Below are 25,686 nucleotides of genomic sequence, written 5' to 3'. Positions count from 1 at the left end.
GTGTGTTTCCTTTCATGCATACATCTGTCACTTGATCACAAAGAGAAATATGATTCGTTGCTAAAGATAACACCCCATTCACATTCCTCTCTTTCCCTGCACTACTGCAGATGCTGATGGAATGGCATAAGTGGGAGATAAGGCAACAGATGTGAGAATGCAGCAACACTTCTCGCTGTTGCCAGTTAATTGTGCTCCAAACAGAGTGCAGACAGGGGTGACTTTTACAGTGTTGGAAATGTGACTGATCTGTTTCCTGCCACTAGTCACAGATATGTTAGTCCTTCCATTTTGATGTGCTTCTGATGACACCAGAGCCCTACTGGTCTGTGTGAGTACCTCCTGTAACTGTTATTGCCAACATCATCCAGTCATTTGGGCACTCTGACTCATATGAATGACAATTTTCAGCATTGAACATTCAACTTCTGACAACCAAATGGTCCATAATCTTTCAACATTTTCCACAGCATGAAACATTTAATTTCAACAACGTGAAATCAAAAGTTGGCAGCTATGCACTTTTTACAGCTGCAATAAAATTATCAGAAGTATATATCAGTCTATATACCATTGCAAACAATGAAATGACTTTGGAAAGAATAGTCCACAGTTTTCCTGGGTAATAAATTAATTAAACTATTCTAAATAGAAATCATTATCTAACAGGAGATCCTGTTGGTAATTTGCACTTTTCTCATATGTGCATGATAGTAGATCTCATAGAAAGTATATTTTGAATAGTGTACAATATCTTGTACTCAATTTAATATACAGTGGATTCCGGTTATTTGGGCCACTTGTTAATCAGGGCAGCCGTTTATTTGGGGCAAATCTTGAAAAACAGAAACCAATAGAGAAAATAGCTAGGGTTTACTTCGCTTAATTGGAACAGCATGCCATTTAATCGGGGCTGGAGATTACCCTACAATTGTCTCCGACAGTACCACGTGGTTCGGTCGAAATTCTGGAGGTCACAACAATAAAACAATAAAAACAATTAGCAGTCACCTGTTTATTGGACTTTTCTGTTAGTGAAATCTATCATAAACGGACAGTAAACTCGATCTTACTGAATTTTCGATAATACCGACAGCTGGAATTCTGTGGGTTATTATGGTGAAATGTGTTTACACTTCCATGAAATCTTCAATCATATAAAAAAATTAATTTTCAGATCTTCTCTTCATTCCTATTTTTAAAGCTTTGTAACTCGTTACTCCGTTCTCACTTGTGCTTATCGTGTTACTTGCAATTTGTGTGTGGCATTTTCTTTGTTATTGATTGCTTATCTTTTTACTGTTTTAAATTTTAACCCCCACCTACAAATGTCAGTGAACAGAAATGTCAACTAGTTCGTATGTACATATTAGCATTAGCATTAGCATTAGTAGAGGCATATGATGCAAGAAAGCAAGCTTATTCAGCATCAGCCAAAAAAAAAAAAAAAAAAAACAACCACTACTCCCATTTCACCCCTCAATTCGTTCGAAATACCTGTCCAGCTGAGCCTTAAATTTGTTTAGGCTATCAACTTCAACAACAAGCGATGGAAGTCTATTCCACAAACCAACTGCCCGCTGGCTAAAGGCGAATTTCCGCACATCTATCCGACATCCGTCCTTCCTCAATTTGAATTTATGCCCTCTCAGGTGATTATTCTGAGCAAGAGGAAGAATCCCATCGGCATTGAGCATGCTCAAGCCATTCAAAGCCTTGTACACCTCTATCAGATCACCTCGGCGATGCCTAGTCTCCAGGCTCTGTAATTTGCAAAACTTAAGCCTTTCTTCGTAAGAGCAACCCTTTGTTCCATTCACTAATCTTGTTGCCCTTCTCTGTACTCATTCCATCAGCTCTACATCCTTCTTGAAATGAGGCCTCCAGACCTGTATACAGTACTCAAGGTGTGGCCTGACCAATGCCTTATACAAGGGAATAATCACATCCCTGTCCCTGCTAGAAAAATTCCTGTATATCATTGACAAGACACCATGAGCTACCCTTGCAGCTCGTCTGCACTGCTCAGAGAACTTCATATCTGCCTGCACAATTACCCCCAGGTCCTTTTCATTCTCTACCACTGTCAGCGTAGTACCACAGAGTTGATACGTTGATCTGGGGTTACTGTTTCCCATATGTAGTACTTTACATTTGTCAATGTTAAACTTCATTTGCCACCTCTCAGCCCATCTGCTCAACCTTTCCAGATCCTGTTGCAGCAGCATAGTATCAGTAGTGTCCTTAACAACCCTGCCAACCTTTGTATCGTCTGCAAACTTGGACATTAAGCCTGATACACCATCATCAATATCATTTATAAATACAGAAAACAACAATGGACCCAACACTGAACCCTGAGGAACTCCACTAATAACATTAGTCCACGTTGAGCAGTGTCCATTGATTACCACTCTCTGTCTTCTGCCACTCAACCATCCCTTTATCCATAGCAGCAATTTGCCTCGAATGCCACACTTCTCCAATTTGTGCAGCAGTCTTCCATACGCAACAGTATCAAAAGCCTTTCTAAGATCCAAATATATAATATCAAAGTTATTCCCTGCATCCAGTTCTTTTGTGACTACATCATAGTATCCAATCAAATTGGTCAGACAAGACCTGCCCTTAACAAACCCATGCTGTGTCTGAGCTATAACTGAATTCTTGTCCAGATGATCCTACAGTGCTTCTTTAACCAGTGCCTCCATTAATTTTCCTGGAACCGAAGTTAAACTAACAGGTCTATAATTACTTGTGTCAGCCTTTGATCCTCCTTTGTGAATTGGGGTTACATTTGCACATCTCCAGTCCATGGGTACCTCCCCTGAGTCCAAAGAAGCTCTCATAATTATGGCTAGGGGTTTGCTTACTTCCTTTGCTGCCTCCTTTAATATAACTGGATAGATCCCATCCACCCCGGGTGCCTTTTTTATGTTTATCCTCAACAATTTCTCCTCCACTTTCCTCTCAGTTATTAGAAAATCATCTAGCTCACTGCCAATGTTTACTTCACCTACGACATTCCCCTTCCTGAATAACTCCTCATGTGTGAATGTAGATGCAAAATACTCGTTTAGATTGTTAGCCACCTGAGCTGGATCCTCAACTGTTGAACCATCAACATCCAGTGGACCAATCTGATTCATCCCTTTCCTTCTTTAGTTTAAATAGGTAAAGAACTCTTTTCTGTTTTTCTTTGCATCCTTTGCCAAGGATTTCTCATAATCTGCCTTTGCCTGCCTAATCTCCTTTGTGACTTGGTTACAGACCAACTTATATCTATCATAGGCTTCCACGTCACCCATTAATTTGTATGTATCCCATGCATTTTTCTTCTCTGCCATATGTCTCATTAGTTCATCTGACAACCATTTAGGCCTGAACCTTGAACAATATTTCTTGGTTGGTATGTAAAGCCTGGTAGCTTCCAAGATTAGTTCCTTGAATGCTTCCCATTTTGAATTTGCTGTTGGTAACATCATCAGTTGGTCCCACTATATAGAATTTAAATACTGTCTCAGACCATCATAGTCGCCTTTACGAAAGCAAAAACCCTTCCCTTTACCTCTGATGGTAGTTACCTCCTTGAGTAAATCCCACTTCAGCACACTGTGATCACTGCCACCCAGTGGTTCATTTATCTGCAGATTCCTAATGCATGAAGAATCACTACTGATAATCAGATCAAGAGTATTGCTCCCTCTTGTTGCCTCACGAACATGCTGGTGTAGAAAACACAATCATCCAATAAATCCACAAAAGCCTTGCTAGTGTGTGAGTGACCAACCCACAAATTCCAGTCAATATCTGGGAAATTAAAATCCCCCATTATAAGACTCTCTGATTTACTGGCCCATTCTATTTCCCTGTACAGTGTCTTATTATACTCATCAGAGTCATTAGGCCTATAGCACACTCCTACTCTCAATTTTGATTTACCTATGCTTATGTCACACCAAACTGACTCAACACTGCACTGTCCAGCGATGTCAACTGGCTTCACTTCCTTGGATTTTGTGTTTTTTAACTAATAGCATAACCCCTCCTCCCTTCCTATCCTGTCTATCCTTTCTGTAGACGTTGTACTCCCCAAATTCCAGTTCTGCATTCCTTATATCTGTGTGACACCACGTCTCTGATATCCCAACAATATCTGCCTTTGATGTTTTGAGTAATACCTCAAATTCATCAAATTTATTTACTAAACTCCTAGCATTAGTGTACACGCAAGTATACATGCACCTGTTTCTATTCTTAGCTACCCTAACACAACCCATGTGTTTACTTGTACCGCAATGACTTCCAGCAGTCTCTGAAATATCCTGCATCTTGTTTTTCAGGCTTCTGCTCATTCCAATAGAAGCAGTGCAAGAATCTCTTTCACCTCTGCCAGTGGCTACTGTTAATCCATTAGTCTTTGTCTCCCCCCAAGCTAGCAGTTTTCCGACCCACCTAACACTGCCTCGATAGCATCAGCAAATATTCTTGCACCCTTTCTATTTAAGTGTATCCCATCCCTGTAGAAGCAATCTCTCCTGTTAACAAGTACAGTCCAGGCTGAAAAAAATTCTACCCCTTCAGCCTTGCACAATCTTTCCAGGGCCGAATTGATCGACAAGGCTCTCATCATATACTCCCTCCTATCGTGTCTGGGCAGAATTGCAGACACTTTCAAATTCAACCCTACTTCACGGCTTTTTTTCAACAGTGACCTGTACTTGTTAAGTAATTCCGCTGGTCTCCTACTCTTAATATCATTAGTGCCAACGTGTACAACTATATCACCTTTTGTGCCCTTAAAAGATGATATCTGCTCTACAACGTCATCAACCTTTGCCCCTGGCAGACATACCCTGGTCCTGTTCCACCTATCCTTTTTACAAAGCATGTTCCCCGTTTCCCTGACAATAAAGTCACCAACAACTACTAGTTCCTGTTGGACCAGCGCATTCTGCCTTGGGGGCTGCCTCTGTGTTGCAAGATGACCAAGTCCAAGCTCTGGTGTTGATGTGGGCAGCTGAGAGCTTGATGGGCCCCTCAATTTATTTCCTTCGAGGGCATCCACCCTGTCCTTCAAGGTCTCATATAGGCCCATAACAACGCCGAGTTGTCGCCTAATTTCCTTGCACTCCTTGCATCGTGCACACACAAAGACATCCCCCAAGGCAGTATCATGTCCCGTACCCGATTGCTCTGCAAACATCAAGCAAACAGTGCATCTTAAAAGGCCGTGATTCAGGGGGCAACCGCCCCCCTCAGTTCTCCCCTGAGTCACAGCACTCCCATTAGCTTGAGCCTTTTGCTTTGCTGCTCTGGTCAGAGTCATGATTTCGATTTAAATGTCAATAAAATTACAATTTCAGAACAAAATTAAAACCTTAAACTTGTATCTTAACACAGTTATAACGCTATATTTATTTTTCGGTATCGAGAGTTATCTACGAGTTCCCTTTATATAACTTCCGTATCAAGTATGTATTAATTATTTGTTACGTTTGTACTCTAAGTCGTTATATATATATAGTTAAAAGTACAATTTAATTGACAATGAAGTTTAACAAGATTAATAGATGTACTGATTAATTGACAATATTATATTATGCACTATACTATACAAAGCTAATGCTATCGAATTCCGGATATGCTGTATCGCGCTTCAGTAACGAGTGTTATCTACGAAATCCCTTTATATAACTTCTGTATCAAGTTATGTATTAATTATTTATTTTTACTAATTATTTATGTTCCGTAACCTAAGTGGTTATATGTATAGTTAAAATTACAATTTAATTGCCAATGAAGTTCGACAAGATTAATAGATTTTACTGATTAATTTTCACGTAACAATGGCGGCCGTTTATGAACGGTAAACACGTGGATTTGATACCCTTTCCGATACTAATTAATACCTACAAAATCTCTATCTAAGTTATTTTAACTTTAAGTACCATAAATAGGAATATAAAGCTACTCTAGAAATAAGTTAATATGTCAATTTAAACTAATAAAGCAGAAAATAAATCAGAAAAAACTTCTCTATTCCAAGAGCGGCAGAAAGGCACGTCCGCACAGGAAACCCTCGACCTCAGCTCATATTTATTATTCTGATTATCACGTTTATTTTTCCGATTTTCACTTATTTAATTTTTTGATTGGTAAGGTTATAAAGGGTAAATTTGTGCTTAATATATCTTTACTTTTATAGCCTGTGGATAATATTCCTCCTATTTTCTCTAATTAGAATCGCTGTTTAATAGAATTAAAATTCAATTCACAAACATGATCACAGTGACCGGCACTTACTACACATCGTAGGGTGAACGGTACTTTACTATGGTGAGTTTGTCGTAACGTGATTTGATTGTACAGTGAACTAATTGTAAAGGGGAGTACATTGTATTTTTAACTATTTACGTGAAACTTCGGATAATTGGGGCAGCCGCTTAATCGGGCCAAAATGCACTAGTCCTGATGTGTCCCAAATAACTGGAATGGACTGTATATTCAAAGGTGATGCTTTATGAACTCACAGTAATGTCTGTATGATTATGATACTAGTTCATAAATCAAACGTCTGGTGTCAAAAGGTTTTGTCTGTAAATCATATGTTCATAAACTAGGAGCTTACTGTCCATCTTGTATTTCTGTAATATACAGTAAAATCACATCTAATACTATATGAACCGGCAGACAGTGACAAAAGAAGTCAATGCACTAAGTAATTCCCAAGCAACCATCCAGATTGTTTTAGGGTAGTTGGTTGGCAATCAACATGCTTGTGTAAAACACATTTGATGAAAATATTTGAATTTAAATGTCTGGGTTTTTAGGAATACATGTGCAACATTGGTATGCTCTGAACTATCAAATTAATGCAGTGCACATATTGCATGATGTTCTATATAGATGGTACTGACACCTCCCACTAATTGACTAGAAACATTGCAGCCAAGTAACAATGCTACCAGTTAATTAGTGGGAGATTTGAGTACTATGAAAGGATGGATGAAAGTTGTTTCAAAAATGAAATCAAATGGAATAATTTTTAACTGACGTCTTATTATTTCATGAAGTTATTAAAACATTATTGCAGTCATTTCCCTTCCAATATATAGTTTGCCTTCACTTTTTTAAAAACTTGACGTCAAGTCACCAGTTTTTTTTTTTTTTTCAGGCTAAAAAAAATTTCAGGCTAAAATTCCACTCACCATGATTGAAACACATTCTGTGGTGAGCAGAATTTTTGAGTTCTGCCTAAAGTAATAACCTTTGCATCCTAACATATCTATTACTAGTAAAGTATGAATAATCATACATATGATAGTTATATTGATTTTTCCCCCCCTAGTTAAACTGAAAGGACATTTTATGTGGAGGAATCATCTCAGCCTTGTGTTTGAGCTACTTTCATATAACTTGTATGATCTTCTGAGGAACACCAGTTTTAGAGGAGTTTCTTTGAATTTAACACGGAAATTTGCTCATCAGATGTGTACTGCCTTAATGTTTTTGTCAAATCCTGATCTGAACATTATACACTGTGACCTAAAACCAGAAAACATTCTTCTGTGCAATCCTAAACGTAGTGCCATAAAAATTGTGGACTTTGGTAGCTCATGTCAACTTGGACAGAGGGTAAGTAAATGATTATTCTTATCCAGTATGCTTCTATACTAATTAATGAAAATAGTTTGATATATTTTAAACTGGGGTGTGTGTTGACTACCTAAAGGGGAGGAAAAAGGTGATTCCCATGACTTTTCCTACTTTATATAAGATATGAATTGCAGATTTTAATAAAGATAATTATCGTATTTTCAAATTTCTTCTGTGCAAGCTTGTTTCAACTTATGATCATAAAATTAAATATTTTTAAAAATTTGGTGCATCAAAAATGAGCTGTTTTGACCAGTGTTACAAAAATTTTAACTTTTCGGTACTTTGTAGTCTATTGTAGTAGTGAGGCTTTTACCAAATAATTTGATTAATTTTTGTATTTATATAATTCACTGAAGAATCAAGGCATTCCATTTTCTAGGTTTTAGAATGGATAGTAACCAGGCAAAAAAAAAAAAAAAAACCGTTCCTGTATCACTTGTCCATCTTTTCCAATAGATTGTCTGGTCCTTCCTTGAATTCATTCAAACTATCTACTTCTACAACACCAGGTGGAAGTTTAGTTTGTTCCAACATTCAACTACTTGCTGGCTGAAGGCAAATTTCTGCATATCCCTCTTACAACCATTCTTCCTTGGTTTTAATTTATGCCCACTCTGTGTAGTCTGAACAAGAGGAAGAATGCTGCCATCAACATTGAGCTTACTTAATCCATTCAAAGCCTTAAACACACCTTTGGAAAACTATTACAGGAAAAATTGTTTCATAAAGTGCTGCCAGAGGAATATGGTGTTGTGTAGAAGAATTGTGCAAATTATATTGTGAGATATCTGTGGAAGAGGTATAAGGATATGTAGTGACCGTATATGGACTTAGTACACAAAGTCCATTTACGGTCGCTTACGAACATTCTAAGTCTTAGAAATATCACATGAGAAGAGTATTGAAGGATTGTGCTTTGTTGATTAAGTCTATTATAAAAACAATACCAATATTAGAGTACCCACCAGATTGGTGGACAATACAACGTTGAGTCTGTTTGGTGTGAAATAAGCACTGGGAAAGGAAAAATAAGAGTAGGTGTGTGTTATAGGCCTAATGAATCTGATAAATATAACGAGCAGTTGTGCAGAGAAATAGAGTGGGCCAGTAAATCAGAATGTCTTATAATGGGGGATTTTTAACTTTGTAGGTATCGACTGGAACTTGTGGGTTGGTTAGTCGCACACTAGCAAGACTTTTGTGGATTTATTGGATGACGTGTTCGAGAGGCAACCAGAGAGAGTAATACTCTTGATCTGATTATCAGCAGTGATTATTCATGCATTAAGAATTTGCAGATGAAGGAACCACTGGGTGACAGTGATCACAATGTACTGATGTGGGAATTACTTAAAGATGTAACTACCATCAAGGCTAAAGGAAAGGGCTATTGCTTTTGTAAAGGTGACTACAGAGGTCTCAGACAATTTTTAAATTCTGTACAGTGGGATCAACTGATGATGTTACCAATGTTGAATTCTAAATGAGAAGCCTTCCGGGACTTAATTTTGGAGGCTACTAGGCTTTTCATTCCAAGAAATACTGTTCAAGGTTTAGGGCTAAATGGATGTCAGATGAACTAATGAGGCTCATGGCAGAGAAGAAAAATCTATGGGATGCATATAAAGTATCAGGTGACATAGAAGCCTATGGCAGATATAAACTAGTCTGTAATCAAGTCACAAAGGAGGTTGCCGACCGGGCTAGCCAGGTGGGTAAAGTGCCTGCCTGGCAACCCAAAGGTTGCGGGTTCGAATCCCGCCTCGGGCTTGGATCAAAGTACTGCAAAAAAACCTTGGGAGGTGCATTATGGCCACAGAAGCCGACACACCAACAACTACCAAAAAAAAAAAACAAAAAAAATAAAGGAGGTTAGGCAGGCAAAGGCAGATTACGAGAAATCCTTGGCAAAGGATGCAAAGAAAAACAGCAAAGAGTTCTTTACTTATGTAAATTCTAGAAGGAAAGGGATGAATCAGATTGGACCACTTAACATAGATGGGTTGACTATTGATGATCATCCTCAGGTAGCTGATAAACTGAATGAGTATTTTGCATCTACATTCATACACGAGGAGTTACTCAATGAGGGGAGTGCCAGAAGTTTATCAAACTCTAACAGGGAGCTAAGTGATTTGTAATAACTGAGAGAAAAGTGGAGGAGAAATTGTTGAAGTTAAACTTTAAAAAGGGCACCTGGGGTGGATGGGATCTATTCAGTTATATTAAAGGAGGCAGCAGAGGAAGTAAGCAAACCCTTAGCCATAACTAATATTTATGAGAGCTTCCTTGGACTCAGGAGAGGTCCTCATGGAATGGAGGTGTGCAAATGTATCACCAATTCACAAATGGGGTTCAAAAGGTGACACAAGTAATTATAGACCTGTTAGTTTAACTTGTGTTCCGGGGAAAATAATGAAATCACTGGTTAAAGAAGCATTGCAGGATCATCTAATCAAGGCTGCAGTAATAGTTAAGACACAGCATGGGTTTGTTAAAGGGAGGTATTGTGTGACTAATTTTATTGGATAGTATGATGTGGTCACAGAGGAACTAAATGCCAAAAATAATTTTGATATCATATATTTGAATTTCAGGAAAGCATTTGATACTGTTGCACATGGAAGACTTATAGAAATTGGAGTGATATGACATTAAGGGTAATTTGCTACAATGGATAAAGGGATGGTTGAGTGGGAGAAGACAGAGAGTGGTAATCAATCGACAGTGCTCTTTGTGGAAAAATGTTATTAGTGGAGTTCCCCAGGGTTCAGGGTTGGGCCCATTGTTGTTTTGTATATTTATCAATGATATTGATGAAGGTAAAGTATATCAGGTTTAATGTCCAAGTTTGCAGATGATATAAAGGTTGGCAGAGTTGTTAATGACAGTAAAGACAGTATGCTACTACAACTGGATCTAGATAAGTTGGGCAAATGGGCTGAGAAGTGGCAACTGAAGTTTAGTTTAACATTGACAAATGCAAAGTACTGCATATGGATAGCAATAACTGAAGAGAAATGTACCAACTATGTGGTACTACACTCAGGGAAGTGCAAAATGAAAAAGACCTGTGGGTAATTACTCACTCCAATTTCTACAACAGTCTTCCATGTTCAACAGTATCAAATGCTTTCCTGAAATTCAAATATATGATATCAAAATTATTTTTGGCATGCAGTAGAATGTGAAGTTTGCTGACAGTGCAGACAGGCTGCCAGGGCTGGTCATGGGGTCTTGTCAATCATATATAGGAATTTTGCTAGCAGGGACAGGGAAGTGATTATCCCATTATACAAGGCAATGGTCAGGCCACAATAGAGTACTGTGTACAGGTCTGGAGGCCTCATTTTAGGAAGGATGTAGAGTTGCTAGAATGAGTACAAAGAAGGGCAACAAGATTGGTGAAGGGAACAAAGGGGGTGCTCTTACCAAGAAATGCTTAAGTTCTGCAAATTGCAGCATCTGGAGAGTAGGCACCTGCAAGGTGATCTGATTGAGGTGTAAGGCCTTGAATGGGTTGAGCAAGCTGAATGCTGATGGGATTCTTCCTCTTGCTCAGACTAAGAACCTGAGGGGGCACAGTTTCAAATTGAGGAAAGATAGTTGTAGAATGGATGTGCGGAAATTTGCCTTTAGCCAGCGAGTGGTTGATTCGTGGAATGGACTTCCATCTTTTGTTGTGGAAGTTGATAGCCTAAATAAATTTAAGGCTGAGCTGGACAGGCATTTGGAACAAATTGAGGGGTGAAATGGGAGGTTTTTTTTTTTTTTTTTTTGTCTGATGCTGCATAAGCTTGCTTTCTTGCATCGTATGCCTCTACTAATGCCAATACCCATTCTTTACAAATGTTGCCAATAGAAAATATTGAGATGTGAGCTTCTGTTACAAAATAGGAGTTAGTTCATAGATGCCATAGGATTTTGGATAGCATTTTTAGGAAGATTGCTGTTGCATTGTATGTGAGCACCTTTTATCTTAGAGTTTTAAAATTATTTTTGAAAATTTAATGTTTCTGAAGTGAATGTTATTTTAGCCTGTATTCTGAAATTTTAATTTGGTTTGGGCGGGTGAAAAATTGAAGTAAAATTAAAAATATATAATTTAAAGTTAAACAAGTTAGTTAATGTACAGAGTGCATTACATTTTTATTTCTTAAATTAATTTAATTTTTTTATTTTTCTGTGTTTAATAGAAGTGAAAAGAAAATAACTAATTATCTTGTTACCAATTAATTACTAATTGATTAACTAGTAATATATAATAGAATTGTTGTCAATTCACTGCACATTCACTCCATGTTTTTTTAATGCATTGCAATCAGTGGCTCATGAAATGCATCAAGTGTTTCAAGCTCGGTAATTTAATGACTTAAACAATTGTTAATAGTCAGAACTTTCTAACTTTTGTTGTATAAAGCAACCTTTACACAACAGCTTTGGTAAACACAACAATTATGGCTGAAATGTTATCAGAAGCCCTCAGTTTGCTTCAGTTTATCATTTTAAATGGAAAACAAAATGAAAAGTTTACCAGGTGCAAACTAATATTTAGTTGAACCTCCTCTGGCCCTGATGACAGCAGCACACCTTCTAGGCATTGGCACAATCAATTTCTGATGATAATCAACTGATAGTTTGTTGTTCCGAACACGAATTATGATGAGTTCCTGAAGTTCATGAAGGATCTTTGATTTCTTTCTGGCAACTGCAGATTCCACACAATGCCAACGGTTCTCTATAGGATTCAGGTCCGGACTGTTTCCTGGCCAGCTAAGAGTTGTAGTGGACTGTTCTTCCAAACATATTTTCACCCCTCTAACAAATGTAAACACATTACTGTCAAACCTCTAATGGAGAAATGAAGGTAAACTAACTACAGAAGTGCCTACTTACACTTTTTGCCCGATGACAAGGAGCAGAGTCGTCCTGAAAGATGCAGTTAGTTGACAGGTTGAAATGATCTCTAATGGTTAGCAGCAATTTGCCTTTCAATATAGCAAGGTATCCATTGATATTTACAGAACCTTTTATAAACTGCAGATGACCTAATCCACGATACGAAATGCACCCCCATATTGTTTGGCTGGTAGGGAATTTCACTGTAGACACCATCCAGTCTGGATGGTATTCTTCACCATGTGTATGGCGAATCATTTGTCTCCCATCAGGGCCAAGCAGGTTGAATTTCTTCTCATCCGAGAAAATAAATGACTTCCACTGCTCAGGGTTCCATTTGACATGCTCCTTATACCAAATTAATCGGGCCTTTTTCATTTTTTGTGTGAGGAGGAACTTCTTCTTAGGACGATGGGCTACAAGTCCATTTTTGAAAAGCCGTCTTCTGACTGTTACTGCACTTGCTATCACTCCTGTATGTTCTTCCCATTCTCTTTTCAGCCCAGACAAATAAGCTTTACAGTTTTTTAAGGCATAAGCGCTTCAAAACATGGTCCTGTTTTAGCATATAGACTTGTTTGTGTCCAGTTCCGTTTTTTCTTATCAGCAGAACCAGTATTCTTGAGTTTGGAAAGACATCTACTTGCTGTCGACTGATTGCAAGACACTCTATAAGCAATATGATAGGAAGAACATCCTTCCTCACGTAAAGCAACCAGTTTCTTCGTGGCATCAACTGCACATAACTCGCCATCCTGACACAAGCAAGGAATGACTGCAACACTTGCAGAGCATGCTTATATTACATGCAATATTACATCATCACCTACACGTGTCAATCTTATCTGATGCAGTCTGTAAGAATAACATAAGTATATGTTGCCATATAATTATGTTATTCTAATTGATTAACTATTCGGACGACAATTACAATTTTAAGAGGTGATGCACTTTCTTTGAACACCATTGTGTGTGTGTGTGTATATATATATGTGTATGTATAATTCAAATTAAATCGAAATGAATTGAATATTAGACAGCTAAAATAAATGCAAAATTAAATGAAAATAATATCTTTATTTTAGCAGACCAGTAGAAATTCATTTCATATGTTAAATTCATCTTCTGTCTACTGGTTTGCCATGCTACTGGCATACATTTTATTTTATTTTTACCTTACATTTTATTAAACTTATATGTATGTACATATATAATTACTACCATGTGTATAAATACAATAGAAGTACTCAGAGTGAGCCTTAAGGCTAAAAGAGCAGAAGTATGGTAAGGCATTAGCATGTTGATTTGCACCTCTGTAGCCAGGTGGGCAGGAGCAGCAGTGCGTAGCACACACACTTCTTGATTAGACCGGAGTTCGAGCCCGTGACCTCCAAATACGGAGGATGTGGAAAGGTCAGTGAATGACCACCGCATATCCCTGGAGCAATATGGCCTTAGTTGCTAATGCTCCTAAAAACCAAATAACAACAACAGCATGTTGATTTAGAATAAAAGTGTAAGAGTACAAAGAGCCATTAGGCAAAGAGTACCTGAAGGCTGATAGCCTGAGCTGGTTTACTGCATTATACTCTATAATAAACAAATAATTAGTAATAAAAATAAAATGATTGAGGCTAATTATTGATAATAGGATACATTGAATGGTACATTGACAAGGGCTAGCACCATTCAGTATATCTAATCAATAATTAGCAGGGCTATCTGTGTCTGTTTGTTATCTGCCAGTTTAGCTAGGTCCAAATGATCAAAATTATCAGCAATCTATATTGAAATTTAACAGTAAACTGACAGCATAACAGCTAGCCTGACAGATAGCATTTAAATAAATAATACAGAAAGTGAGGGCAAACAATAAATTTCATGTGGGATGTGATGTATTTAATGTGTATATCTGTGAAAAAGAAAAGGCCTATGCTGAATTAAAGGGAAAGGAAGTTAAGAGTAAGGAAAGCATAGCACCTCAAATTACTCTAATAGGGCTTCAGGTATAAATTTTAGAGTTAGCAAGCAGAAAGTAAAAAGCAAAGAAAATAGCTTCTAATAAAAGTACTTCAGATGTAGCTGGAGCATAACGGCCCATTCGTTTAGTAGCGATCCTGGTATTGCAGTAGGTATTAAAATAAGGGGTAAAGAGATGTTCAAGTATAGTTTGCATTAGGCAAAGCTGTTATATGTTATATAAAGAATGTTATATTAGTTGATAAAATACCAGATTTGAGTGTAATAGAAATAAAATAAAATAAAAATAATTCAAGTCTTTCTGAAATAATAAATCAACATATCTTAAATGGCAAATAAAAAGGAATAAATAGGATGTGAAGTTTACCACCTTATCCCTGTAAAAACACTGCCAAAATAAATTTTAACCCATAATGTTACCTATTATAAAACAAATAGATAGCAGCACCCCTAGTGCAGATAACTACAAGATAAACTAAATAAATACTTAAATGACTGAAAATTTTTAGAAAATTGGACCCTCTGTATTTCTGAAATTTATTAAGATTAAAACCTTTTGAAACAGATAATACAGAAAATGTACACCAACCATGATTATCAATCGAGCTGTGGTGTATTTATTATATACATGTGCAAAAGAAAGCTTATGCTGAAATAAGGGGGAACGGAGGTAAGAATAAGTAAAGCAACAGCACCTCAATTTCCCTCGAATCCGAGGAAAATTGAGGTTCTATTGCTTTACTTATTCTTACCTCCAGGTAAAAGATCCAGAATCTGCAGGTAAAAAGACCCACAGGGTGGCAGTAATTACAATATACTGATGTGGGATTTACTTACAGCATAACTACTGTCAAGTGTAAAGGGAAGAGCTTTTGTAAGGATGACTACAGCAGTCTCAGACAGCTTTAAAATTCTATGCAGCGAGACCAGTTGATATTACCTACGGCAAATTGTAAATGGGAATTACTCATGGAAGTAATGGTAGAAGTTACTGGGCTTTTCATGCCAATTAAGAAATACTGTTCAAGACTTAGGCCTAAATGGATGTCATATGAACTACTGAGACTTGTGGCAGAGAAGAAAAATGCATGGGAGGCATATAAATTAACAGATGACACGGAAGCCTGTGGAAGATATAAACTAGACTGTAACCAAGTTACAGCAGATTAGGCAAGCTAAGACATTACAAGAGGTCTCTGGCAAACAGTGCAAAGAAAAGCAGCAAAAACCTCTTCACTTATATTAACAGTAGAAGGAAGGGATTGATACACATTGGTCCGCTTGATGTTGGTGTCCTGCTCAATTTACTGACCAACTGAATAGGTATTTTGCATCCACATTCACACATGAGGAATTCTCTAGGGAATTGGATGTCCAAAGTTTTTGAAACTCTAAATGGAACTAAATGATTTTTTGATAACTGAGAGGAAAGTGGAAGAAATTGTTGAACCAAACAAAAAAGACACCTGAGGAGGATGGGATTTATCCAATGAAATTAGTGAGTCAGCAAAGGATGTAAGCAAACACTTAACCATAATTACGAAAGCATCTTTGAATTCAGGTGAGGTCCCTATAGACTGGAGATGTGCATATTTATTTTCAGTTCACGAAGGTGGATCAAAAGGTGACGTGAGTAATTACAGGCTGTCAGCTTAATTTCTGTTCTGTGGAAAGTAATGGAGTCATGGATTAAAGAAGTAATGCAGGGTTATCCAGACAGGAATGAAATTAAACTGCATTCGAAGCATGGAATTGTTAAGGAGTAATCGTGTCTGATCAATCGGATTGGATACTGGGATGCAGTAACAAAGGAACTGGATGCAAAAAAATAATTTTGATATCTTGTACTTCAATTTCAGGAAAGCTTTTAATACTGTTACACATAAAAGGGTGTTATATTAATTGGAGTTTTGAGGCAATGAGGGCAAGTTACTGTTATGGATAAAGGAATGGTTGAGCGTGAAGAGACAGAGAGGTTATTAATGGACACTACTCTTTATGGACTAATGTTTTTATTGGATTTCCACAGGGCTCATTGCTAGGCCCATTGTTGTTTTCTGTATTAATTAATGATATTGATTTTATTGATGAAGGCATATCAGGCTTAATGTCTAATTTTGCGGATGATAGAGAAATTGGCAAGCTAGTTAATGATAGTAATCAAGGCAAGTTACTGCAACAAGATCCAGAAAAATTAGGCTGATGGGCTGAGAAATGATAGTTATAGTTTAACGTTTAGAAATGCAAGGTACAGCCAGTTCTGTTATAACTTGCATTTTAGCAACTTGAATCTGCTCCAATGCAACTGATATATTTGGGAACAATGAAAGTATGACACGATTTTAGCGTTGGCTCAAGCACGATTTCGTTTGAAAGTAACACCAGGTGAATGATTTTGAATTCATCTGTTATCATCAGTTTTCATCCTGTTTATAGAAAGACCCTTTTAAAACCCATAACTGTGCAAGTTGTTCCTTCACTTCTCAGTTTTGTTCATTATGATTTGAATATGTATCCTGTCATTCTTGTCTGCAACAGTTAATTAAATTAATCTGTGTTTGGAATTCTAAAATAGACTTACTATCTTTCTTTAGTGTGGTTTCTGGTTTTTGATGCATGTGTACTATGTGATAGAAAATTTAAGTTTTTTAGTAGAAAAGAAGAAGAAAAATTGAAAAAAAGAAATTAAAAAATGTTGTGTTTTGGTTTTGGCATTTGTTATGGTTTTTGGAATTTGCTATGCAGATGCTGTTTGTGTGTGAATGACCACTGTAATTTTTCCCATACCTGTTGGCACCTATCAGAATGCTATGCAACCCCCCCCCCCCCAAAAGGAACTCGTTTCTCCTTTTCTGTGGCAAACACAAATTTTCTGTCGCCTGCAGACATTGATAAGATAAATTTGCAGTTCCGCCCTGCAAATGATGTTTCTGGTTTTGTCTGTTTAACTCCTTTGTCCAGAAAATTTGGTATTTAATTGATTTCCAAAGGGAAATTGATTTCCATAACTCTCATGGTTTGGATATAAACCTTTAAAAAAAAAAAAAAAAAAAAATATATATATATATTCACACCTAAACCTCTTTTTATGCGAATTTTTTTTACGCGGATTCGGAGTTATGCGAATTGGGATATCAAAAATAATTTTTTTATGCGATTTTTATTTCACTTTTATGCAACCAACCTAAAGTCTAAGTTAGGAAAAAATCTGTGATTCCAAGAAAATTCTTAATTCTAAATTCCCCGAATTACATAACTGACTGCGCATAAATAAAAAAAAAAAACAGCAGTTGTTTACAGTTTGAATTTGGTTTCTCGTATCAACTTAGAAAATTCTTACAAATTTCATTTATTGGGAATTCCCCGAATTACATAACCGACTGCATATAAAAAAGCAGTTCTTAGCAGTTTGAATTTGGTGTTTGAGTAGACAACACAGTTACCGCATTTTTTACATTTGCATTTTTTAAGTGAAATCAAAATAAAAATCGCGTTATAAAATTAATAATTCTGCCAAGAAATAATAAATGGTAAGCTACATTGTATGTGATTTTAAAACTTTCATTTCATTAACCGAAGATTTTAATCCAGCCCTCACATGATGTTGCCGATAACCAAAAAAATAAGGAAAGCCGTTTCCTTAGATATTTAAATTTTAGATCGTCTTCAAACGGGGGAAGGTGTGTGACGGCTGTGGGTAAGCATTTTGGAGTCCATGAATCAACTATCAGATCTATAAAGAAAAATGAAGAGGCTATTAGAAAAGCAGGATGTTCTGGTGCGAAATTATCATCATACACAAGAGATATTGTTCTAGAAAAGGCTGAAAAAGCTTTAGTGATGTGGATAGAAGATAATGTACAAAAAAGAATGCTAGTTGACGGAAATTCCATCAAGCAATCATCATTGAGATTTTATGAACAGATTAAAAAACTGCAGCCAGATACTTCATCTCAATCAAGGAAAAAATATGAATTTCATGCAAGCAATGATTGGCTGGCTAAGTTTATTAAAAGACATGCTCTTCATAATATAAAAATTAAAGGTGAAACGGCTTCTGCTGATGAAACAGCTGCTAAAGCATTTCCACAAAAACTTGCTAAAATAATTGAAGATGGTGGTTAAATTCATGAACAAGTTTGGAATATGGATGAAACTGGCCTTTTCTGGAAAAAAATTGCCAAACAGAACTTACGTATCAAAAATGCAAAAAACTGTTGGTGGGCTCAAAGCAGCAAAGGATCGCGTAACACTCCTGTTTTGTTCGAACACTTTAGGAGATCGGATGTTAAAACCATTGCTCATAAATCGATCATTAAGACCACGGCCAATGAAAGGCGTACATTTTCAAAAATTGCCAGTTCATTGGATGGCCAACAAAAAAGCTTGGGTGACCATTGATATTTTCACTGAGTGGTTCCACAAACATTTTGTGCCAGAAGTTAGATGCTATTTGAATGACAAGTGTCTTGAATTTAAAGTGCTTTTGATTCTTGATAATGCACCCAGTCATTCTGCCATAGAACACCCAAATGTGCAATTTTGTTTCTGTTGTTATTGGTTGGTTTTTTTTTTTAGGAGCATTAGCAACTAAGGCCATATTGCTCCTGGAATATGCGGTGGTCACTCCCTGACCTTTCCGCATTCTCCGTATTTGGTGGTGACGGGCTCGAACCCCGGTCTAATCAAGAAGCGTATGCTACGCACTACTGCTGCTCCTTCCCCACCTGGCTACGGAGGTGCCTAATTTTGTTTCTGCCGCCTAATACCACATCATTGCTTCCTCTAGATCAGGGTATAATTGCAACTTTTAAAACATATTATGTCAGACGAACATTTCAGTTCATTTTGAACGAGCTAAATGATGATGAAACACTGTCAGTTATGAATGTGTGGAAAAAATTTTCAATTATGGATTGTTATTGATCAGGTTCGATTTTCGTTATCTGAATTGAGACCAGAAACTATGAATGCATACTGGAATGCTATTTGGCCCACATGTGTTAAAGAGAATGCTCCTGTTCCCTTCAATCATACTGCAGAATTTCCCAATATAATAAGTTTGCATGTGAAATTGGCATTGAAGGCTTCGATGATCTTACATCAGCAGATATCGAAGAATTGTTAATTGATAAACCTCTTAGCGAAGACGAAATAGTGGAGATTGTTTGTGAGACTCTGAAAGCGGAGAAGTTAATGATAATGATCAAGATAATCCTACTTTTACTGCTGATGTAATTTAAGCAATTATTTTGCCCGATATGATCCAAATGAAGAACGTGGTGGGAAGTTTTCATGTGAGCTTAAGTTGTTATTGTCTTCATACAGAGAATTATATCGCGACTTATCAAAAGCATCAACACAGCGATTAATAACTGAGTTCCTGCCTAAAACTACTGAAACAACCAGTGGTACTTTTGTTCAAGACATGACAAGAAGAATTCCACAAGTTGAGGCGGAAGTCAATGACAATAATACCATATCTAGTAGTTCTAGTGATATTACAGTCTCACGAAAACGAAAGCTCTCATGTTTATTGTCAGAAACTGATAGCGAATAACATCATTTTTTTTTTTTTTTTTTTTTTATAGAATCTTAGCAAACAACTGAAATGAATGTTTTTTTTTTAAAGTTATTAAAATTCATTATATGTATGTGTGTTCTCCATGAAATGCAAATAAAAATCTTATGATTCTAACGAATTTAATGTTTGTTTTTTTCATTATTTTGCTTATTTCAGCAAAATTTTCATTATATCTCCATAGAAAAAGTGAAGATTGGAACCAATCTTCACTTTTTCTATGGAGTCAGTAGTTCTTTTTACGCGTAATTTTTAGGAACATATCTATCGCGTAAAAAGAGGTTTAGGTGTATATATAAAAATCGGGGCTTTTTTATTTGCTGGAATGTGCTCAAACAGTGTTGCAGAAGTTAAAAGAAATAAAAATAAATCATACTAGGGGGCTCTGCCCCTGCTCGCTTTGTCGCCAACCCCGGTGCACTCTTTTCTACATAATATATAGAGGTATGACGGAGTAAGTCAAATCTTTTCTACGTAAAAGACACACATGTTGAAATGCACTGATCGATATCTAATCTGATATATAAAAATCTGATAATAGAAAGTAAGAAAAAACTGTAAAAAATAAAATTGTGTGAATGAAAGTTATTAATTGCATATTCTATTTTAGCCTCTGTACCAGACAGACTGATGGCTATGCAGGCCTCATGGTTATTCAAACTGACACCATGCTGTAGCTTTTTCTAGCTGGCATGATGTGGGATGCTGACACTGGCCATTAGGGTAACCCCGAGGACAGTGTGGGATAACTGCAAAAAGCAAACTTCACCATAGGAATCTCTTTCCCTATGTTCTTTTATTCCTACCACCTGGGGTGGTTGAGTCTTTCTCCCACCCTGTGTGGCCCTACCCCCTTTTGCCAGGTGGCTCACCCCGCTACCCAATTTCAATTCCCACCCTCTGGATTAAGATGGGTGTCTGTACCATGGTCCCCTTACTGTCTCCCCTTTTAAATCAGGCAAGTGCCTCAACACTGCCCCCTCCGTTCTCTACCCCTTTTATCCCACCCTCTTTCTATCTCCCCATTATCTCCTTTCCAGTAATTTTTTTTTTTTGAGGGAGGGGGGGCCTCTCTTTGGATGCCTAGGCTACCACAAGGTTCACCCTGCCAGAGCTTTCTTCTCTCCTAATGTGTCCTGGCCCGTCTCCCCGTGGCAGTGACAGAAACTGGGGTTATTAGTGGCTCTCCACAGGCCCCCCACCCCCCAGGCTAAGTAGCCAGAGAGACAACACAACCCACACTAGCACACACACCCTGGCCTTATGCAAAGTATTGTATTCTACACAGAGTAAAAATGCAGAGTTGGGGGAGCCTCCCGGTGCCGCCAGACAAAAAAAAACAATGTCACTGTGATCGACATCTAATCAGGAAATCACCTATGTAATTATTTACCTGTGCATTTATAGTGCGTGGCATTTTCAACATCAAATAAATATCACTATGTACCGTATTTTCCGGCTTATAAGATGCACGGGCATACAAGATGCACCCTAGTTTTGGCCACATATTTTCGAAAAAAAAATTTAAAATAAATATTTCTCCAAACTAGATCGTATGTATAGCTTAGCTTAATTTTCCGCACTCACCTCATAGTAATCCGCTTAGCTGGTGGAGAGTTTTACCACATACGTAGTGGTTATAGGATTCTAATAACTTACAGGGATTATGGGTTTAACACTAAGTTATGGGCTGTAAAAAATTTTTAAGAAAGGAAAGTGCACCTTCCATTCTATGGTTGCCTAATTAAATTAAATTAAATTAAATTAGATGAAGAAAAATAGCCAAAATTGCCAAGCATGTTACATAGGCAGTACAACACCAAAATTCGGGACATCAAAAATTTCCAACACGCATGCATTCTACCACTTTAATATCTTCAAAACTAATTCAGCAAGTACAGAACTAACACAACATGTCCAATCTCAAAATTACAACCCACTCATTGATTCAGCCATCACAGTAGTTAAATTAAATTCTAGCTACAAAATCCTTGAAAACAAAGCCCTCGTTATCGAATGGTTTAAGCGCCATACATCACTCAACGTGTTAAGCAAAAAGATTCCCGCCAATTTCTCCCTCATTTGGAATTTAGCACGTATTAAGTTTCCATGTGCACTGAAAAAATGCATTTCGGGAACCCAGCCCGTATATAACACAAAGCGCGCTCTCTTCCCCTCCCCCCACTATAGCTAACTGAAGACGAGGAATCTCGAAAGTTGCTCGTGCGCAACTATTAGCTTCTATTTTTCTTCATCTAATTTAATTTAATTAGGCAACCATAGAATGGAAGGTGCACTTTCCTTTCTTAAAATTTTTTTACAGCCCATAACTTAGTTTTAAACCCATAATCCCTGTAAGTTATTAGAATCCTATAACCACTATGTATGTGGTAAAACTCTCCACCAGCTAAGCGGATTACTATGAAATGAGTGCTGAAAATTAAGCTAAGCTATACATACGATCTAGTTATTACACTACAGCACATGATTCCTTAAAAAATCAAGAATATTTCTCCAAAATAATAAAAATAATATTTTGGAGAAAATAGTAATAATAAAATTAAATACGGTAATATATTTTTCTCAAAATAATGGTATACGCTTGGGTAAATATTCAACCGATAATGAAATGTTTGTTTCTGAAAAAAGCTGACAGAAGTAACGTTACAGAAGTTCTTACTCACACTAAGACAAATACAGGCATCACTTTCTCTTCGTAAAAGACGCTTGGAATTGAAAAATCCCGATCCAGTCTAATTAGCCCGCCATACCATAAAAGTGCGAGATCATAGAGGAATACCATAAAAGCGCGAGATCACATTATAGAGGAAGCAAACACATGGGAAAATGAAACAAGTTTTTACTTACGTCTGATTGTGAGATTCATATCACACAGATTTCAACAAATTTTCCACAAAAAAAAGATTACTGGTATGTATTGTTGCCATAGATTGTAACCACTGGTAATTGTTAAAAATATATTTCAACAGATAAATCCTAAGTAAAATTGGTGTGAATTTCAAAGGGAAGTTTTCAGAACTCAGTTTACTGGCACTGCATCATTGAAAATGCATTGCTGGTAGTCTTTAAGCCTAATCTGACATTGACCCTATAAGATGCAGGGTGATTTTCCAAGTATTTCTTCGTGAAAAAAAAAACAGCATCTTATAATCTGGAAAATATGGTAATTATTTACCTGCGTTCACATAGGTCACTTAGAAAAGGCCTTTTGCTTCAGGTTCCCATAATGCATGAGGAATATTGTTGCATCCGAAAAATCAGGATTGAAACATTTAACTAAACTACGGAATTCATTACACTAACTAAGCTACAAAGTACAAATTATTAGCATTAGCATTAGTAGAGGCATATGATGCAAGAAAGCAAGCTTATTCAGCATCAGCCAAAAAAAAAAAAAAAAAAACCCCACTCCCATTTCACCCCTCCGTTCGTTCGAAATACCTGTCCAGTTGAGCCTTAAATTTGTTTAGGCTATCAACTTCAACAACAAGTGATGGAAGTCGGTTCCACCAACCAACCACCCGCTGGCCAAAGGCAAATTTCCGCACATCTATCCGACATCCGTCCTTCCTCAATTTGAATTTATGCCCTCTGAGGTGATTATTCTGAGCAAGATGCAGAATCCCATTGGCATTGAGCATGCTCAAATCATTCAAAGCCTTATACACCTCTATCAGATCACCTCGCCGGTGCCTAGTCTCCAGACTCTGTAATTTGCAAAACTTAAGCCTTTCTTCGTAAGAGCAACCCTTTGTTCCATTCACTAATCTTGTTGCCCTTCTCTGTACCCGTTCCAGCAGCTCTACATCCTTCTTGAAATGAGGCCTCCAGACCTGTATACAGTACTCAAGATGTGGCCTAACCATTGCCTTATACAAGGGAATAATCACCTCCTTATCCCTGCTAGAAAAATTCCTGTATATCATTGACAAGACACCATGAGCTACTCTTGCAGCTCGTCTGCACTGCTCAGAGAACTTCATATCTGCCTGCACAATTACCCCCAGGTCCTTTTCATTCTCCACCACTGTCAGTGTAGTACCGCAGAGTTGATACGTTGCTCTGGGGTTACTGTTTCCCATATGTAGTACTTTACATTTCTCAATGTTAAACTTCATTTGCCACCTCTCAGCCCATCTGTTCAACCTTTCCAAATCCTGTTGCAACAGCATAGCGTCAGTAGTGTCCTTAACAACCCTGCCAACCTTTGTATCATCTGCAAACTTGGACATTAAACTTGATATCCCATCATCAATATCATTCATAAACACCGAAAACAACAACGGACCCAACACTGAACCCTGAGGAACTCCACTAATAACATTAGTCCACGTTGAGCAGTGTCCATTGATTACCACTCTCTGTCTTCTGCCACTCAACCATCCCCTTATCCATAGCAGCAATTTGCCTCCAATGCCACACTGTTCCAATTTGTGCAGTAGTCTTCCATTTGCAACAGTATCAAAAGCCTTTCTAAGATCCAAATATATAATATCAAAGTTATTCCCTGCATCCAGTTCTTTTGTGACTACATCATAGTATCCAATCAAATTGGTCAGGCAAGACCTGCCCTTAACAAAACCATGCTGCGTCTGAGCTATAACTGAATTCTTGTCTAGATGATCCTGCAGTGCTTCCTTAACCAGTGCCTCCATTAACTTACCTGGAACAGAAGTTAAACTAACAGGTCTATAATTACTTGTGTCAGCCTTTGATCCTCCTTTGTGAATTGGGGTTACATTTGCACATCTCCAGTCTATGGGGATGTGCAAATGTAACCTCCCCTGAGTCCAAAGAAGCTCTCATAATTATGGCTAGGGGTTTGCTTACTTCCTTTGCTGCCTCCTTTAATATAACTGGATAGATCCCATCCACCCCAGGTGCCTTTTTTATGTTTATCCTCAACAATCTCTCCTCCACTTTCCTCTCAGTTATTACAAAATCATCCAGCTCACTGCCAATGTTTACTTTACCTACATCATTCTCCTTCCTGAATAACTCCTCATACAAATATTTAAAATATTTACAAATTACTAAACTATTTGTATAAATATACAATATTCATTAATATACAAAAGTTAAAATGGAACATCAAATGTTAGACAGTGAAGTGCATGGACAAGGTTGGCGAATGTTATGTTCACAGTTGTCAATAATTATTTGCATTTGTAGTGATGTAATTGCATCACTCTCTTCTCCCATTGGCTCAAATAAATATCACTAGGAGGAAAACTTTTTTAATGTATAGAGAGATGTTTAAATCAAAAAACAAATATATATAGAGTAAGCGCTGGTTATAGCGATCGCTGGTTATTAGAATAAGGCACTTTATAGAATTAAATTTTGAAGAACCGATTCAAAAATATCACAGAGGCATTCTGTGAATGCCTCTGTGATATTTTTCTAAACCACATTTCTGGAGGTCACAACCATAAAACAAAAACAATTTGCAGTTTCTGGTTTATTGGGCTTTTCTGTTAGTGCAATAAACAGGTAGTAAACTAGATCTTATTGCATTTACGATAATACCGATAGCGGGAATT

General features: G+C 37.2%; 1 protein-coding gene across 2 annotated transcripts in view; it reads left to right on the top strand.

Annotated features, from left to right (window-relative positions):
* The window catches only part of LOC150084528 (dual specificity tyrosine-phosphorylation-regulated kinase 1B-like), a 378,795-nt gene that overhangs the window by 242,165 nt on the left and 110,944 nt on the right, over positions 1-25,686 (top strand). For both annotated transcript variants that reach the window (XM_090376473.1, XM_090376472.1), the window contains one exon: positions 7,352-7,638. In XM_090376473.1, coding sequence (XP_090232599.1) covers positions 7,352-7,638 — 287 coding nt within the window. The remainder of the gene's footprint in view (positions 1-7,351; positions 7,639-25,686) is intronic.

The sequence above is a fragment of the Mastigoproctus giganteus genome, chromosome 6 (genome assembly GCF_048544385.1).
Source record: "Mastigoproctus giganteus isolate SK-2022 chromosome 6, ASM4854438v1, whole genome shotgun sequence".
NCBI lineage: Eukaryota > Metazoa > Arthropoda > Arachnida > Uropygi > Thelyphonidae > Mastigoproctus > Mastigoproctus giganteus.
The sequence above is the reverse complement of the archived record's forward strand: the minus strand, read 5'-3'. Positions and strand labels throughout refer to the sequence as shown.